This window comes from Sturnira hondurensis, unplaced genomic scaffold, assembly GCF_014824575.4.
Source record: "Sturnira hondurensis isolate 20B ecotype Veracruz unplaced genomic scaffold, ASM1482457v3 Scaffold0003801, whole genome shotgun sequence".
Classification (NCBI taxonomy): Eukaryota; Metazoa; Chordata; class Mammalia; order Chiroptera; family Phyllostomidae; genus Sturnira; species Sturnira hondurensis.
In genome coordinates, this window is record NW_028076432.1 from 37,577 (window position 1) to 55,950 (window position 18,374).

Genomic DNA, 18,374 nt, shown 5'->3' on the forward strand with positions numbered 1-18,374 from the left:
TCCTGTGCATCTCCCTTCATTTCAATTAGTTTAGCCTTCATATGTTCCTCTAATTTGTGACTATAATCTACCAATTCTGTGAGCATCCTGATAAATAGTGTCTTAAATTGGGCTTCTGAGAGGCTGGCAATCTGTTGGTCGCTTAGAGTTATTGGCTCTGGGACTTTGAGTTCTTCTTGTGTCATCTTTTGGGCTGTTCGTGCCTGTTACTTAGCAGGATAGGAGCCCTAAGGTGTTCACTAGAGCCGGGCAACTCAGTCGCTGGGTTGTGACGCTGTATGTGGGGGCGGGGTCAATGAGGAGCAATGGCGTCCCATCTGCCGCCTCCCGCCTCGGCCCCCACAGGTGCGGCAGCTGCCACCGTCACTGGGCCCACGCATTTCGTCCCACTGCACGCGAGTGTGCCACCGCCGTCAGCCCTCGCCCCCTGGGGCCTGCGTGGTCTGTCTCACTGTGCACGAATGTGTGACCGCCGTCAGTCTGCCCCACACCCTGACTGGGTCCGGGCTACTTGTGCGCCTAGGTCTGGGGATCTTTCCTGCCCAACCCTGCTCTGCTGCTGGCTCTGCCCTCTTACCATCCCGGTGGAACGGTTAGTTGTTGTCGGACTTACATATAATTCAATTTTCTGTTCTTTGGCTGTGTCTTTGTTCTCTAAACCTTTGTTGTTTTCAAACTTGGTTGTGGGAGAAGGCACAGTGTTTCCACCTATGCCTCCATCTTGGCGGAAGTCCTCCCACCAAAGGTTCTTATTCCAGTCTCTAGCTTTTGCCCCACTGACACCATATTGAAAGATTTGCCTCCTCTTAACATTGCTTAAAACATGTAACTCACCTGCTCAAAAACTAACTGGCCAAGGCATACAGGATCTGGTTCAGACTAAACTCCTTGCCCATGCAAGCTCACCTTCTGCCCCTCCTCAATCACATCAGTCTATTCACTGGCCTCCACATGAATTTTACCCATTCCTACCTCTAATGTAAAGCTTAACATTGGTTTTCTCTCCTTTTGGGTTTCATGACATCATTCCCTTCACCTAGCTGAATCTTAGCCAAGATCTAACTCAAATCTCACATCCTTTGGAAAGTTTTCCTTGGCCACTCAACCAAAATAAATCTCTCCTTCCTCCAATTCAGGGGTGTGCAACCTGGCTGAGAGCTGCACCCTGCCCACAGCACGTTTCTGTGTGGTTCTACGGCAACACTGCCATGACCTTAGTTTAGGGAGCTTCTAAGGCTGCTTTTGTGCTACAGCAGCACAGCTGAGTAGCTGAAATAGAAACCATGTTACCCACCATGCCTCAAATGTTTATTGCCTGTTAATAGGCATAAAACAGCATGCTGATCCCTGCTCTAACTTCATAGAATGATAGTAGCTAACCTTTTTTTAATGGGTCTTCCATGCTAGCCACTATGTTAAGTGTTTTAAATTCCACATCTCAAGGATGTTTCATTGCAGCCATACCAAGTTTGTTATTTTAGCACCCCATTTAAACATGTAACCCACTCCCCAGTGACACCCTCTCTTAACCTCTGCTCTCTCCCAGGAAGTATGTAGACTATAAAACTAGCTATGTGCCCCAACTATCTGATCAGTATCATTTACTATCCTATTCCAACGATGGGAGCAGGCACACAGTGGGAGCTTAAAAAATATATGTTGAATAAATAAATTAGTTATTAGTTATTTTACTTGTCTTATACATCCAATATACGGCAAACTAGCTTATATTTCATATTCCTCACAGCACCTAGAAAGATGTCATTCACAAAGGACTCGAAACTAAATTTGTGGTTAATAGATACACTCCAAAGAAAAAGTAAGCGTTGAGTACCCTGTTTGAAAGGAGGGTCTAATGAGCGCAGATCATTCCTCGTGACTCATCTGCCGATGTGGCAGCACTATAAAGACCTACTACTCGATTTCTCCAGATAAGGCCTTACCTTTGCGTGATCAACGCGGCTGCTTAGTTCTTTGGATGCAAATCCCCCAAATATGAGACTGTGGATGGCTCCGATCCTCGCGCACGCCAGCATGGTGTATATCGCCTGCGGGATCATGGGCATGTAGATGACCACAGTGTCGCTTTTCTTGACACCATGCTTGACCAAAACACCAGCCAGCTTAGAGACCTGTAACAAAGTCATCAGGTCATTGAAATGTTTTCCATGCTATTCCACCAAAGGTTAAGTCAGCAATGCAAGAAGATGATCACCCTCTTGGAATCAAATTCAGGCAGCTTGTGTAACGTACATTTGATGAAGATGATGGTGGTGATAAGGTTTGCATAGTGACAATAATAACAGACATCTGTATTTTAACAAATGACTACAAACCAATTTACTGTTATTATACCTTTTAAACTTCATGGCTTAAATTTGCTGAGTTACCTATTTAATAACAAACATATGTACTGAGCAACTATTACATGTCATATGCTGTGTTTAGAGCTGGGAATACGACATTGAAAAACGAACATGTCCCTGTGGAGCTTTTATTCTACAGGGTGAATCTGTCACAGGAACAGAAAAATAAAATGATTATAGATTTAGATATATGTTGGGTTAGTTGTTGAACAGGTATGTATTATGAAAGAAAACATATTGTACACTTGTAAGGCAAAAAGATGGAGTCTATTATTATTATTGTCCTATTTTAAAGATATACCATATCTTTAAAATAGGACCAGTTACCACTGGTCCTATTTTATATCTCAGTTACCACTGAGACGCAGAAATAATAAACAGCTAACCAGAGTGAGAAAGCTAGAAACTGGTGTGGCCAAGATACCATCACAATTCTTTTGACTTTGTGTCCTTTGCTCTTTCTACTGCAGTAAGACAATAATTTTTTTCTTTATAGTTTTTTATACATATTATTATATCTATACAAAGTCACCACCCTCTTTCACTTTTAACACATTTTAGAGACCAAATATACAAATGTCTTTATTCTCTTAGTGTGTTTTTTCAATTGCTAGTAATAAAGACAAAATAGATCATAAGCCCACACATGATATCACTTATTGCAAGAAACCTTTCCATGGACAATCATAATAAGCTGTGGGAACTATGCCCAGACCTAAGTGAATAAGAACTTCAACCTTCGTTCATTTTGGTGTGGCTCAGTTGGTTGGGCATCACCCTGCAAAATGAAAAGTCAGCAGTTCAATTCCTGGTCAGGGCATGTGTCTGAGTTGCGTGTTCGGTCCCAGGTTGGAGGTGTGTGAGAGGCAACTGATCAATGTTTCTCTCTCATATTGATGTTTCCATCCCTTTTTTTCTCACTCCCTTCCCCTCTTTATAAAAATAAATAAATAAAATCTTTAAAAACACAAGTAGAGAGACATAGAGTACTTGTATATGTCAGACACTGTTTTCTGAAACACCAGTAAGCAAAGGCCTCTATTCTTAGAGTGCTTATGTTTTAGAAGAAGGAATGTTTGTAATAAACATAATAAGTAAATAATGCATCATGATTACAGCAATCAGTGCTATTGAGTAGAGCGAAACAGAGGAGATTGGAAGAACAGGAAATATAATTCTCAATGGGACAAATAGGGTAGACCTCACTAAGAAAGTGATGTTTTAGCAAAGACATGTAGCAGTTTAAGAATAAGTAGATATCTGTATGTCTACTATTTCCAGCAGAGAGAACACCAGTACAAAGGTGTAAGGGGTATCATGCGTGATGTGAAGAAGGAACAGCAGGGGAACTAGGGGATATGAAACAGAAAAACAAAACAAAACAAGTAAAAAGTTGTGGTAGGTCAGGTCAGAGAGCTAAAGGGCCTGTCAGGATCGGGTGGACAACTGGAGGGACTACGGGCTGCCTTTAAATGTGACCATTCAAGATAATGAACAGAGGAGGCCTGAGAGAAGGAATTGGGCCACAGGGCTATTTGTGGTTCCTTTCATTTCACTCTGCCTCTCATATTTTGAACAAGCTTAAAGGACCTACATCCTGACCATTCTTATTACTTTTTCTTTTTATTCACTTCCTCTGTGGAGATGGGGAAAGATGTGGTCAAGGTTAAGAACGGCAGCGAAAGAAAGTAACAACCAACTATCAGTGTTTATTCTCCTCCATATTGCAAACTACAATTTAGTGCTTTTTAAGAACCCAAAGCTGCCCCGCAGAAAGTTACAAGAAAAATACACTCAAGTATTATAAATTGCAGACTTGAGTTCTGTGTGGAGCTCAGAACCAAGATAAACACTGGGAAGTTTTACACAAACATCTCAGTGTGCAATCTCCACAGAAAGTGGCCGTGCTCCGTGATCGCATTACTGGGGACCCCAATTAAGACACAGTAGTGGGAGCGATCAAAGAGAAGAGCTTGTCCTATTTACAGCTCTAACCTTAGCATCTCGGTAGTGTCTGTTGGTGAATTTAATTTTTTTTTGATTTTATTTATTTATTTATCCTTAGAGGGGAAGGAGAGAGGGAGAGAAACATCAATGTATGGTTGCCTTTTGTGCATCCCCTGCTGGGAGTTGGCCTGCAGGGAACTGGACTACAACCCAGGCATGTGCTCTGACTGGGAATTGAACCACGATCCTCTGGTTCGCAGGCCCGTGCTCAATCCACTGAGCTACGCCAGCCAGGGCTGTTGGTGAATTTAAATATCTTCAACAAGACCCAAGCTAGCAGTTGATTCAGTAACTTTATATAGCAGTCCCACTTCACAATGCTGCTGAAAGATGGCAGGAACGTTCTCTCTCCTCCGAAATCAAAACAACAAATTCAAGCTCTTTTTCGAAAGAACGGCCTCACAATGGCTAAAATGCATTTAAGGTAGGGCCATAGCACATCTTTAAAAAATGAACCAACATATCCATATTAAACTATTTCATATGCAAATCCAGATTTCCAGTTTCTCTTGAAAAACCGAAGGTCACCCAACACCGGGTTTCCGTTCTTGCATGACAGCTGTCAACTAACCCTGGTGATCGGCTGCTCAGTTTGCCATGCAGCTCACCACTCTGAGACTGTTTATCACACAGCTTGCATTTTCCTTTCCATTCTGAATTTAAAATAATTTCTCTATATCCTGTTTATGTTATGGGATTACACCATAGTTTCATAACCACAGAATGAGATATATGCCAAGAATTGCTTTTTTCTCCCACCCACTTCTTCCATTTATATTATCTGCTTGGCTCCTGTAGGCATCTGAAGTTCTTACCAACTTCAAGGTTGCCCTGAAAGACAACCTTGCCAAATTAGGCCGCACGACAACTACGCAACCACTAGATGGCGGGCATTTGGCCTAGTTAACCTCGCTGCTTGCAACTAGCTATTCCCCAAGGTTGTGATACTTTGCTCACCACACCACAGACAACCTAAAGACAGGAGTTTTATATGATCAACAGAGAAAATTTATTTTGTAGTACTTCTTAGGACTGAATGTCACTCTAGTAAAATTCTCCATGGTAACTTTTAAATTTAAAATATGTATATATGTGTGTGTGTATGTGTGAAAATGTAGGGGAAAATATGTCTCCAATGAAACTTCTAATAAATATGCTTATAAAAAACAAAGCATTAGCGCAGAGCAAGTAAAAAATAAAAGGACATTGATTTAACATTAAAATATTTAATAATGTTTCATTAAATATGTTCCTTAATAATATTAAATCTAGAGTTGGTTGTTAATGAGAGCCCCAGGGCAGAATACTTAATAGTCTTGTTTCAGATGCAAATATAACCACTTTGAAGACAAGGGTAAGCAACAATGAGTGTTAAGAGGAAAATAGATATTATTTTATCTATGTATATATTTCTATAAAATAATAGAAATGATAAGTCTATACTGAGATGTCTATGGTAAGAGATATAAATAGATATCTCAGTATAGACTTATCATTTCTATTATTTTCCAAAGGTAAAATATTTCACCACCTATCTTGTACAACCTATTGTTTTTCAACTGCAGAAGTTAAATCATCTGCAATTCACCCAATTCACAGTCACCTTTGCACCTTTTTAAAACTGTGTTTTAATTATGAACAACGTAATAGTTTTATATTTGGCACACACCACTAAATTTGGTTTTTGTTCTGACATCAAGGACAATACAAACCCCACGCAGTGAGGGCCAGGCCCCACAGCTCTGCTAGAGTGAGCGGAACTGAGCTGCGCGAGGCAGCCAGGAAAACAGGACAGATGTACATCTTCACTTAGATGGAGCATTGCCTGCTCCTTCCCACTAAAGATGTATGAAGTATCCAGTCATTGGCTCGGTTTTTTTTACACGTGTCCTATTCTGAAGTCAAGTCTGCAGATGCAAAAATAAGAAACACGTGGTCCTTAAAGCAAAGAAATGCCCAGTCCACAGACTAAACCTGACAAAGAGTTAATCACAATGGGTAGTGATTTACTAGGTATCTTTCTTGAACAAAGGTCAGTCTTTACTTTCACTGAACCTGTCTATGGTCTTTGTGCATCTAGGATAATACTCCTTTGAAATGTCAGAGTAATCCCCTGTATTCCACACCCTCAGGGCACAATCTCCCACCAGAGCAGCAGATCACAAATCCCCTCATTGTTATCTTGTTGCCTATGTACCCTCTCCATCTGCTGGAAATGTTGTTAACCTTCCTATACCCACCAGTGTCAAAGAAGTATGTTTCTCTTCATTCCACTTTTTATCCAATCTCAGAGATTTCCCCCCTTTGCTTTCTCCCACCTCCCTGATACACCACCAGTGAAATTCACGTAACCCCCTATGTCTTCTCCTTTGATTCTGATGTATAAAATAGGATGCGAAACTGCCATTCTCCAGAGAGTTTTCTCAATCCATTGAAGTCTTGCTCCCTGGTGACTGTCAACAGTTTGACTCAAATGAACTCATAAAATTCCTACTGGTCTAGATGTTTCTTGTATTGACAACAGCATGCATAAATAGTAATGATAAAATAAGAAAATGCAACAAGAGATATTCATGTAATGTTAAATGGTATATATATATATATATATATATATATATATATATATATATATTTGGCTTAGATACAAAGTAAAACTTTAAAACTTAGAATTATAAAGTGTAAATAATAAAAAAAGATTTCAATAATTTTTAATATCTATTCATTTGGAAAAATCTTCATTCTAAAGCAGTCTATGAGTTAGTATACTTTCATGACCAGATGCCCATAATACAAATAAAAACATTAAAAACTGACTAAAGTCTATGTTCTGTAGACTACATTAGCACTGGCCTCACAAACAGCCAATGTGTGCATTCAGAGAAAATCAGGTTTGTGTGACAAAGACAGGGCTGGGCCCAAACTCTAGTAAACAGACAACTATCATGAGCAACCTCAGTGCCACGTCAAAGAAAACGACATGAGAGAAAGGACAAGAGAAGGCATCTTTTCAAACTGCAATGATTTACTCAGCAAACCCTGGTCTAGTCACAGCAAACAGAAGTAACTTAAAACCCAGTAATGATATTTGAGAAAACAGCTTACTAAAATTGGAGATAAATGTCTATCTGACCTATTCTTCAGAATATATAGAATTTCCCATACAGAGAGATGATTACTTAAAATACCTGCATTTCACTTTTAAATATATTAAGTTAATCACGTATTTATGTATACACAGTGTAGGGGAAATCAGAGATGCAATATGGCTTCAGCAATAAAGACATCTGGAAAATGCTGGACTCTAAACTTTTGTGACTATTGAACTCTCTGTAGCCTCAGGCTGGGCCAACTACCCAGAAAGCAGCAGAGTCCCCAGGAAGGCGGCGAACAAGTGTACAGACTGTGATAACAGCCCAGTGTTATCTGTTAACTTAGAAATGCAATGTTCTTTCCAGTGGTCTACGTGACTGCCCACTACATGGTTTTACTACTAACCCCCTATAATAAAGACACCCTCTCTTGGGAGGGGTGTGGATTTTTGTCCCTGCTGACCAGCCCTAGGAGCAGCTGCTTTGCCCATGTTTGTAAGTTTCCCCATGTATGTGAATTGGAACAAGGCTATGTGTCGGCTCTTCCGAACTCATCCTGAACTTCAACTTTGGGGCTCTCCCCCAACAATCAGTGCTGTAAGAAGGACACTCACACATCGTGCACAAGTTTTTGCTCTCTCACCTGGACACACATAGAGAAACTACAAAAAAAGACAGAAATTTAGAGTGAAGCTCCTAGAAATGTAACTTTTAGAGACAGGGATAATTTACTGGGTTATGATATTGAGATCATTTTCATTTACATGTGATACTATACTAAGTCAATTCAATTTTGAGATGTCTCATAATAGCAGAAAAATAGAGTTGGTGTTACTAAAAGAAACCTTTCCTCAAAAGATAAAAATGTTCCATCTACATTCAAGAGTGAACTTTCTTATTACTACCTAAAACACATAGAAAAATATATTTCATATTTAAAATGGAACTCTATTAAGCTTTAGAAGAAAAATTATAAAATCTTATGTTCAAAGGAGTTATCTGCCACTGGGCTAGAATAATTTACTAACATACTTCTTCTCAAATAATTTTCTCCAAATGAAGGGGTAAATATCTTTACTTAGAATAATCATTTTTCTCATTCCATTTTCTTCACAAGTGGGTTACCGTAAATATTTGGTCATTTTTAAGATTGTATTTGCAAGCAAAATGAAAGAAAATTATTTAATCCACTTAGTTCAGCCTCAAAATAACCACAATTTCAATAATCTATATGGTTTCAAGACTAATGTGATTTTCAGACTCTATTTCACAGAAGAGTAGTTCAGTCCTACATTTCTCTATGTATATGAGCTCATAGACTTGATAAAGAATGTGCTCGTCCATTTCTTTAATATTCATATGTTGTGATTTAAAATAGGTCATCGGAATTTATCACATCTTAAGAGGGGCGTCTTGTTAATTTCAAAATTGTGCTTCTACTTAACAGTCTAGCCATTGTTGACAGAGAAAATAACCCTGCACCAAGGAGAAGTCCAAGGTCTAAGAGAATGGGAAGTGTAATTGATGCCTATCGTTAACACATGACAATGGCTGAGTGCGTGTAATAAAAAGGGTAGAAAATAATTAATGATCACCTCCCTTTGTGCAATTTTAACATCTCTGTATTCTAGGCATGAATAGTCAAGTAATAAGGACCTCCCCCTGCTTTTACTCTTTTGATAGTTTCTGCCAAATTCCTAATTCTTGTGGCATTTGTAATTTAAACCATGCATTTGCCTGAGAAAATAAAGTTCAGAATGGCTAGAGCAAGAATCCTGGAGAAGCAGGTTGTGAGCTGGGCCAGAGAAGTCTAAAGAGGCGCACTATCACACATCATTTAGAACTTCGGTAAGCCCTGTTAAGTATAGATTTATCCTAAGAACGACGTGCAATCATTTTAAAGTGTTGAATCCTTTTTAGAAGCAGTCACTTTCCATATCTTACAATGCAATGATTATTGCAAGAAACGGAATTGTGACAAGGGAGATAAAAAGCAAGGGCATGATTTGAGAAATACCTACTGCCGACTGTGTGGGGATGGGTGACTGAGGGAGGCAGGGAAGCCGTGGGAGGAAGGGAAGTGTAAGAATGGATCCAGGTTTTTGGTTTTGGCAACTGGTTGGAAAGTGATGCCATTCACAAAGTTGGTTCCTTGGTTTGAATTAATGTTCCCTGTTAAGCTTGAGGCAGGGAGGTGAAAAGGTCAGAAGTTTAAAATAATGTCTGGAGGGCAGACAAAAACATATTAAGGAAATGTTAGAGATAAAATGAAAATGCACGATTGAAGTCCCAGTGAATACTGGAAACCAGGAAACCCAAATCTGGAGTGTGCTTATTTCCTAAAACAGGATTCAGCAGATTGGGAGATACAGGAGGGAAGACAGTAAAGAACAGGATTGATCCAGGTCTGGAGTCCTGTCATGTAGGGAAGTTGAATAACTGCAAGATGAGTGAGGATATTAGCAAGAGAGTTGTGTTGCTCAACTGAAGAATTTAACCAGTGTAAGCAGAGAGGTGAAAACAGAAGGGACCCTTTGCGGGTGACTACACAAAGTCAGGATCATTTAAAGCTATAGTATTTAAGTGGATATTATGTCTAAACTGGCAAACTGTCTGGTAATGTAGTTTTGTTACACTGTGCAAGAATATCAGATAAAACTGATTTTCTGAAAGTTATAAGCTCCAATTCAAATACACGGTTTACTCTTTCCCCACCTCCATCTACTAGAAAGGCCAAACTCTGTGGTTACTTCATGCATCTGTGTCCAGCTGGTTCTCAGAATGCCCTCCTTTTCTCACTGGGATCAGCACACACTATGGTATGCTGATTTCCCTCCTCTGTTGACGCCACTCAGCTTACCCCACCTCAGGCAACCTCCTTCTCACAGACCACCTCCACTTGCCTCCTCCACAGTAACAGTCTCTGTTACTCTTTGAGATGCTTGGGAAGACCTCTCAAAACTTCTTCATTGGTCTCTATCTTTCTGCACTTCCCTCTAATTGAACTTGGTTTTCTCTAGCACCAATATTTCCAAATAATTCATAATTTGAATTCATTTTATTTCCCTCCCTCAATATGAGCATTGCAGGAATATTAACTTCATTACTTTTCACGGTTAATGCACTGTATTTCAGGTATGTGTTAAGCAGGTTGGTGGCTAGATTGGAAACCAAGCCCCACTCAGCAAAGTTCTATTCATAGATAGATGGGAAATGCAGTACAAATTCCATTTAAACAGTTCTCAAATAAATTTTTAAAACACAGCTCAGTTCAAAATTGATTACTTTCTGAATGCTTCCTAGATTGTTTCTAAATAAAATATTCCAACTCCTGGAGCAAGTTTTATTATTTTTAAAAATATATAATAACCCACCTGAACTAAAATAAAACAGAAAATTCAACTACTGGAGAAGCCACTTTTCACAATTTTGCATTCAAATATGTTTATATAGATATCTTTTAAAATCAAGCATAATAAACATGAACATTTTTCCAAATTTATGTTTCAAGAGTTACAAAATCTACTACAAACTATTAGTAAAGAACATTCAGTTCCATACAAATTCATGTCAGTCATCTAGATATGGCTATATTCCTTCACTAAACGTACAGACTGTGGTAATTATTTCCCTACATACTTACTTATACAGTAATGAAATGTAAAATATTTTATACAAAATGTAAAACAGTTATTATTTTAAAACAATTACATTATGGCTGCTATAAACATCACAACAAATGGCTTATGGAAAATATTCTTTTCAAAGTAGCATTAACTCATGCTGTCAATTAAAGCCTTTCACACCATCCAATAAATTGTTTAATGTAATGTTTCTGAATCTGGGGTCTGTGGAGATATTTTCAGAGCTCATGAGTTCTCTGTGAGAACTTTCAAATTTTGTGTTTTCATTTTGATGCCAATTTAAAAACCAAACACAGCATATTCTGATTTACTTGGCAAACGTACAATTCCACTGAAATTTTGTATTTGTTTTTATAATCTCATGTAATATCATATAAAGACCAGATGATGTCATGGTGCATTGTATAGTAAAAGGCTTGAAAATCCAATATTCTTGTGAACAGAGATGTGAGGCATCACAAACACATGCTGCCAAATTTAAAGGATGTAGGGCCATGGTACTCAAAACCATAAGCACTTTGCAATGTCATTTATTCCAGCAAATGTCACTCATTATATGAAATGAATATTGCCAATTTGAGCTTTACTGACTTTGTTGATTCGATTTGAACCTGTTCATAAATCAGACATGGCTTTGTATATTTATTGAGTTTAAAGATAGTATGAAGACCTAATTTTAATTATACAGTAAAATAAAAATAACTTAAGTCAGTACAAAAACTATGTAAGAATGTTTTTCCTTTATAAACTGTTGGTAAATCTCACAATTTTGGAGAAAAAAATGGTTTCTTTGAATTTTTCCTCACAATGTAAGGCAAATATGAGAATACAGGAGACATCAACTGGAACCTGCATCATTTAGATTAATTCTGCACTGATTACTTAATCAAAGCTTTAATTAAACAAACACCTCTGGCGTTTTTACGGACGGTAAAACATAACAACTATCTGGCCACATCAGCCACACTTCCCAGCATTTGGCTGTGCTCCTGTTAACCTTTATGGGGCTGTCGGCCAGTATATCCCGAAAGTCAATCAGTCTGTACAAAGAGCTCAGAGAGAACGTGACAAATGCCCAGGAAGGGCACAAGGACGTGAGATCACTGCAGTACTTGAGTCTGTTCCAAGGGCATTAACGTCACTCAACAAAAGGAGCCACACACATTTTTAAAAATGAAAAATTCACAAAAATAATGCATCCACTAGTAACTAGTAAGCAAAGCAAACATAAATAATGTACACCAAGAATTTATGATAAATATTCATAAGTATTTCCCACAAAAACTATATATAATGAAGTTAATGTAATTCAGTTGCATAATGGAAACAAAGTTATCTTAAATCAAGTATGGCATGAAAAAATGAATAATCAACATTCCATGTTCTCTAATCTTGACAACAATTCTATCAAATGCAACCTTTCATTGATTTATTTAAATTTACTTTACTTAACTATTACAAGTGCCCATATGCAAGCATAAAACTGTCAAATAAATTAAAATAATGTTACGGCCTCACAATAAATAACTACATATTCATTGATTTCAAAAGTTTTATATGAAAAATATTTTGTTTCAATAGTGCCAACAATAAATTAATTTTTAAAAAAGAAAATGTTTCATAGACTCAAAACATGATTCTATCTTCATATTTTTATTATATCACTTGAACCACTCAATGCCTTTAAGTTGTGTTCATTAGCTTTATCCTCTACTAGCTATAAAAATATGTCAGGTCAAATAATTTCACAATTTCATACATTAGCAAAGTCAGAAGCTAAAAGCATTGATGCATTCAGCTGTCCTAAAGTTGCTAACTATGTAATAGGTACAGGTGCTAGTCAACAGATAAAAGAATAATAGTTATCAATCCCTCCCACTTCTACTTGTAGGAACAATTCTTTTTCCTATTCTGTTCCTCCTTGAATTTAAAAACTGCCTTTACCCTTCAACAATATTTTGCCCACCAGCATTATCAACAACTTCAGCTCCAACTGTTAAATAAACACACCTGCTGCGGTCCTTCGGGACACCCATAGGGAGACCACCTATGTCCACAGCACAGATGTCCATCTTCCTCTCATGACTTAGCTAATTTTTCACTTCCTCGGCAAAACCTTCTCTGGCCTGTCAGGGCCAGGTTGGTCCCCTCTTCCTCTGTGCTACAAAGGCACAAAGCTTTCTTGCTATTTTATGATACATTTGGTCTTGTCTTTTTCTCACCAGGTACACTACAAATTTCTTGAATGCAGAAACCATGTCTTATTCATATTTCTGGCCCCACTGCTTAATACAGTAAATAATACACCTTAAATATTCAATGTATGTCTAAGGAATACATATCGCTGAAGATGTCTTCCTTCTCCGTCTCTAGCGTGCTACCTATGAGACTTTATTTCTAGCTTTTATTTGTTTCCCTGGACTCATTATATAGTCATTAATGGGTTACACTCATTTATATATAAATTCTGGTATTTATTTAACCTGTGAAATGTAAAAATATTTGTGGCAGAAACTCCTGAATGTGCATCAAAATCATCCAGCTATACAACATTTCCCAGTCTTCCTGCAGCAGATGGCCAAATGGGATGTGCTGGTAGGTCACACAGGACATTTCCGAGAATAGACCCTGAAACGGCATGTCTAACTTTCTGCATCTTCTTCCACCATCTCAAGTGTTGGCACATGCATCCCTTTGTTTGAGCTTCAAAGGTGAAGACAAGGGCAATGAACTGGCGGGTGAAGGGACAATAAGATATTTTCTGGGTTGTGCCAAACTGAACCTCAAAATCTTCGGATGAGAAGTGCATTTTTAAAATCTTAAATCACTATATTATTGGTATGTTAGTTTCAGCAGCTTAGCCTTCAACCTAACATTTAAGAATTTTTAAAAAATTCTATCAGTTATTGGGCAACTGTAAATGATGACAATCATCCAAGTAGATTTTTTATGTAATACAACTGAAAGAAAGAGAACCAAAGCACTGTTCCTAGGATCCTATGTGAAAATTATACAGAAATCTTCCCTTGGAGTGCAACATTCAAAACACTGCAAAAGATGGGGAGCAAACTAGGTATTTATAAGTGGCTGTTCTATGACTGGCAGAGTCAGACTTCTTCAGACCCAGTAGGTGTAGTCAGAGGTGCAAGAGAAGACACATACAAGGCATAGTTTCTGCACAGCACACACCACATGCCATCTGTTAATTGCCCACGGGCAAGCAAATGCTGCTACTGCTAAGGGGATTTTAGCTAAGGGGTGCCTATTCACTTTTTTCCTGGATCATTTGTCATCTCCCTGTTTACAGTCCTGCCCACTATCATTTTTTTTCTTCAGAGAAGCCAAAGTGAGTTCTTTAACAGAAAGGAGCTTCTCATTATACTTAGAATAAGACATAGTCTTTACTATGGTTTTCAAGGTCCAACATGATCTGACTCTTGGACATTCTCCCAATCCCATTTTCTACCACTCTCATCCCCGGCCTCCAGGCTCTCTCCAATGGCCAAAGTGTATTCTTGCTCTGGTATTTCTTCCTGTTAATGGTGTTCACTAAAATGTTCACATGGTTCGCTCCCAGTCATTATTTGGGTCTATGTCACTGGGTCATCTCTTCAAAGGCAAGTAGTGTTCCCTGACAAACCTAGTTAAAATGGCACCCCAGTCACTCTGTGGCCTTACATATATTTTTCACTTAGATTGTACTATTTTTCAGTCATATTGTATTATGTTTTTACTTATACCTCCCCAGTTAAAATGTAATTTTCCTGTGAGCAAAGACTATATTATCCACTACTGTGATCCCTGATACCCACAGTGGTACCAGATACACATTAGGTGTCCTAATGATGCTGGTGCCTAGCCAGGCCCCAGAATGGGGGAGGCTTCACAGGAAACACACAGACGGGGTGTGGGGGTGGAGGCGAGCAGTTGTTAATGTGGTACGTGAGAGCAGATTTCCCTGGCCTCAGGCAGAGATCCCACAGGACAGAGATGTGCACAGAGTTTGCAGGAGGCTGACAAGGGCGTCTGCTAGAGGAAAAGGCCTGCCTACTCCCTCTCAGAACGTGGTGGCAGGGGGAGGTGTTGACCTGCCAGTCTAGCCTGGGAAAAGGAAAGGATTGGCTGGGGAGCTGACCCCCTCCAAAGTGCATGGAACTCGGGGTCACGAGCTTTAAATGGAGGAACGGGGAAAACACACATACTTTTCTTACCCTTGCTTTCCCTGCCGGGAGCTGGAGCAGTCCTGGCCAGTGGGTCCTGAGAGCTGTGTGGCCAGGCGGCAGGCCCTAAGCCCCAGGCCCGTAGGGCAGGAAGCCAGGAAGCCACAGCACCGAGATGGTAGCGCCTGTCCTGCACGCACACTACAGAGAAGCCTGAGCCTGGAAAGACGTCTGCTTAGCAGCCTTGGCCTCCAAAAAGGGCTGATAAGGATGGTGTAGGATTTCTGTGCATGGTTTTGTGTTTCAGTTTTGGGGGGAACAAACGGGTTTCCCTAGATTTTGCTGAAGAAATCAGCCTGGAGCCTGGGAGTCTCCCAACCCCCAAATTATGCACTGTTTTAATAGACCTTTCTCCTTCCCCACCAAATGTTATCTTTGGAGTTCGACAATAGACAGCTAAACCCCACTTTTGTTCTATAACACTAACAGTATGCTTTGAATAAATAAATGTAATACTATCATCATTCCAGTCCAACAAATTAAATTCAAAGCCAGATGATCTGCTGAATTCATTGTGTTAATTTTGTAAATGTTACCATCTAGCCAACTTGAAGACAAGTCATCTAATAAACACCTATTAATGAATAATAACAAATTAATTAAACATGTGTACGCATAAAAGCCATGGACCAGATTTCCAGGTTTCTAAGATTGGACAAGTAAACTAATTTTAGCAGAGCTTTAGGTAAGGCAGGATATGAACCTTTATAGTCAGGCAATGCATTAAAACAAGAAAGATTCTCACCCTATTAAAAAATAAAAATTCCCTGCCCTGGCTGGGTAGCTAGGTTGGTTGGAGTGCGGTCTCATACACTGAAAGGTTGAGGGTTCAATTCCCAGTTAGAGCACATGCCTAGGTTATGAGTCCAATCCCTGGTTGGGGTGTGTGCAGGAGGCGACCAGTTAGCGTTTCTCTTTCACATCAATGTTCTCTTTCTCTCTCTCTCTCTCTCTCTTTCTCTCTCTCATCCTCTCTCTCTAAAAAAAATGAATAAGTATATCCTTGGGTGAAGATTAAAATAATAATAAAATTAAATAAAAATTCCACAAGGTAAAAAATTATCACAATGTAGAGGACACAAGTGATATATTTGAAAATCATGATTTCCTGTAAACAAAAATTATATTTTTATTCACTTTTTAATGAATGAGTTAGTGAATGTTCTTCTTATAAACTTAATATATAACATGAACTTATACTACAAGGCCTATATTAGTCACTGTGTAGGTAAAATAAATAAGTCTAATATAATATTACCTCTATTTTAAAATGTATTTACTCCAGTTGAGAGGTATACTAATAAATAGGTACACTAATAATGTAAGTACACTAACGAATAAAATAAAAAGCAAAAGTAAATTACATATGAAAGGTACAAGTAAAGACTTCTAGCTTCAAAGTATGATTAAATAGCTTCAGGGATAGGGAGCAATGAAAAGAAGTGAGTTTCCACTTCAAGCAGTTATCTTGATTTCAGAAACCACATAATTTCTAAAAATCTAGCCGAGATCTCAAATTCTAAAGAGTCAGTTAATTGTTGTTGTTTTGAGTTGATGTAAAAATTATCTCTAGACATTTTTAGTTTTGAATACATGGCTCTAACAAAAAAAGGAAGCTGGGAAATACTAAAATTATTTTTATTTAATTAATTTCTTCCTATGTTCTTTATTAAATTGATCTAATATTTATATTCTTTATATGGAGTACTCTCAGAATCTAACTTATATTCTATTAACTCTAAAAGTAATTCAAAACAAGGTTCCAGTTACAATTTTGATTTAAAAAATTAAATCATTAGTTGGTATATACTCATCTTTTATTTCAAATTAAATACAAGTGTTTCTGCTAAAACTCATGATGCAACCTTGTATTACACAAAATAAATCCCAAAAATAGTGAGGCCAATGGGAAAACAAGGTTGAGAGAGACCAGAGCCTTTCATTGTTAAAAGTAGTAGTGCAGCCTCCTCTTCAGTAGATCATTTCCAGCCTTCAGTATCGGGCACATGCTTCCTGCTTTAAGTTATTCTACCAGAGGACATCTGCTTCTAAACATCCTTCCAAAGAAAGACTAGTAGGGATGAGTAAAGTGCAAATTTTATCATTAATTATATTTAAAACAGGGAAGACTCTCTTCTTAGCTTTAGATTCTTAAAACTACTTAATCAATACTTGCATTAAAACATCTTTATTTTTTCTTAAGGTTTTTGGAGAATAATATGGTATTTTACTGAAATGTGAGAATATTTCACCCATAGCTTGCTAACGTGGTAATAATCACAATAGAAAAGTAAATGGGTAAAAATCTGAATGGGCCCTTGAGAAAAGCACAACAAAAAATGGCAAAGAAGCACAGGCAAAGGAGCTCAACTTCATTAGTCATTAGGAAAATGCAACTTTAAACCACAGTGCAGTATCACTACACATTCATTGGAAAGGCCAAAATTAAAACTTGAGATTCTCAATACCAAGTGTCGACAACTACATGCTCATGTACCAGAAGAGGGATACAAATTGGTACAACCACTCTGGAAAATTACTTGGCACTATCTACTCAACCTGAACCTGTACATATTCCATGAAGTGGCCATCTCACTCCTAAGCACATTCCCAAAACAAATGCCTATATCCGGTCACAAACACCAGTGCACAGACATACGCAGAGCAGCATCATTTGTGGTAGTCCGCACTGGTCATAACCCAAGCAATCAAGCTACAGCCTCTTGCAATGAGATGAAAGAAACTCATACAAAAAATGTTGAGTGAAAAGAGCCAGATGGAAAGAATACATTCTGTTATTCAAGTTATTCAAAGCTCAAAAGCAGGTAAACTCCATCATGAGTGGTCTTTTGATGTCTAGATATAATCATGTGAGCGTGGGGAGAAAATGACTAAAGGAAGGTATAATTAGGGGTTCAAGGGGGCTGGGAATATTTTTTCTCTGGTTATATGACAGATCTTGTCACATGGCATGTTCTATTTGTGAAAATCCAACAAACTTTGTACTTATGAGCTATGCACTAATCTGAACATATTACACTTCAATAC

The 18,374-nt window shown here is 38.3% G+C and overlaps 1 protein-coding gene across 1 annotated transcript in view; it reads right to left on the reverse strand.

Moving 5' to 3' along the window:
- ACSS3 (acyl-CoA synthetase short chain family member 3) overlaps positions 1–18,374 on the reverse strand; it is a 77,319-nt gene that overhangs the window by 20,401 nt on the left and 38,544 nt on the right. The window contains exon 3 of the mRNA XM_037042806.1: positions 1,944–2,132. Coding sequence (XP_036898701.1) covers positions 1,944–2,132 — 189 coding nt within the window. The remainder of the gene's footprint in view (positions 1–1,943; positions 2,133–18,374) is intronic.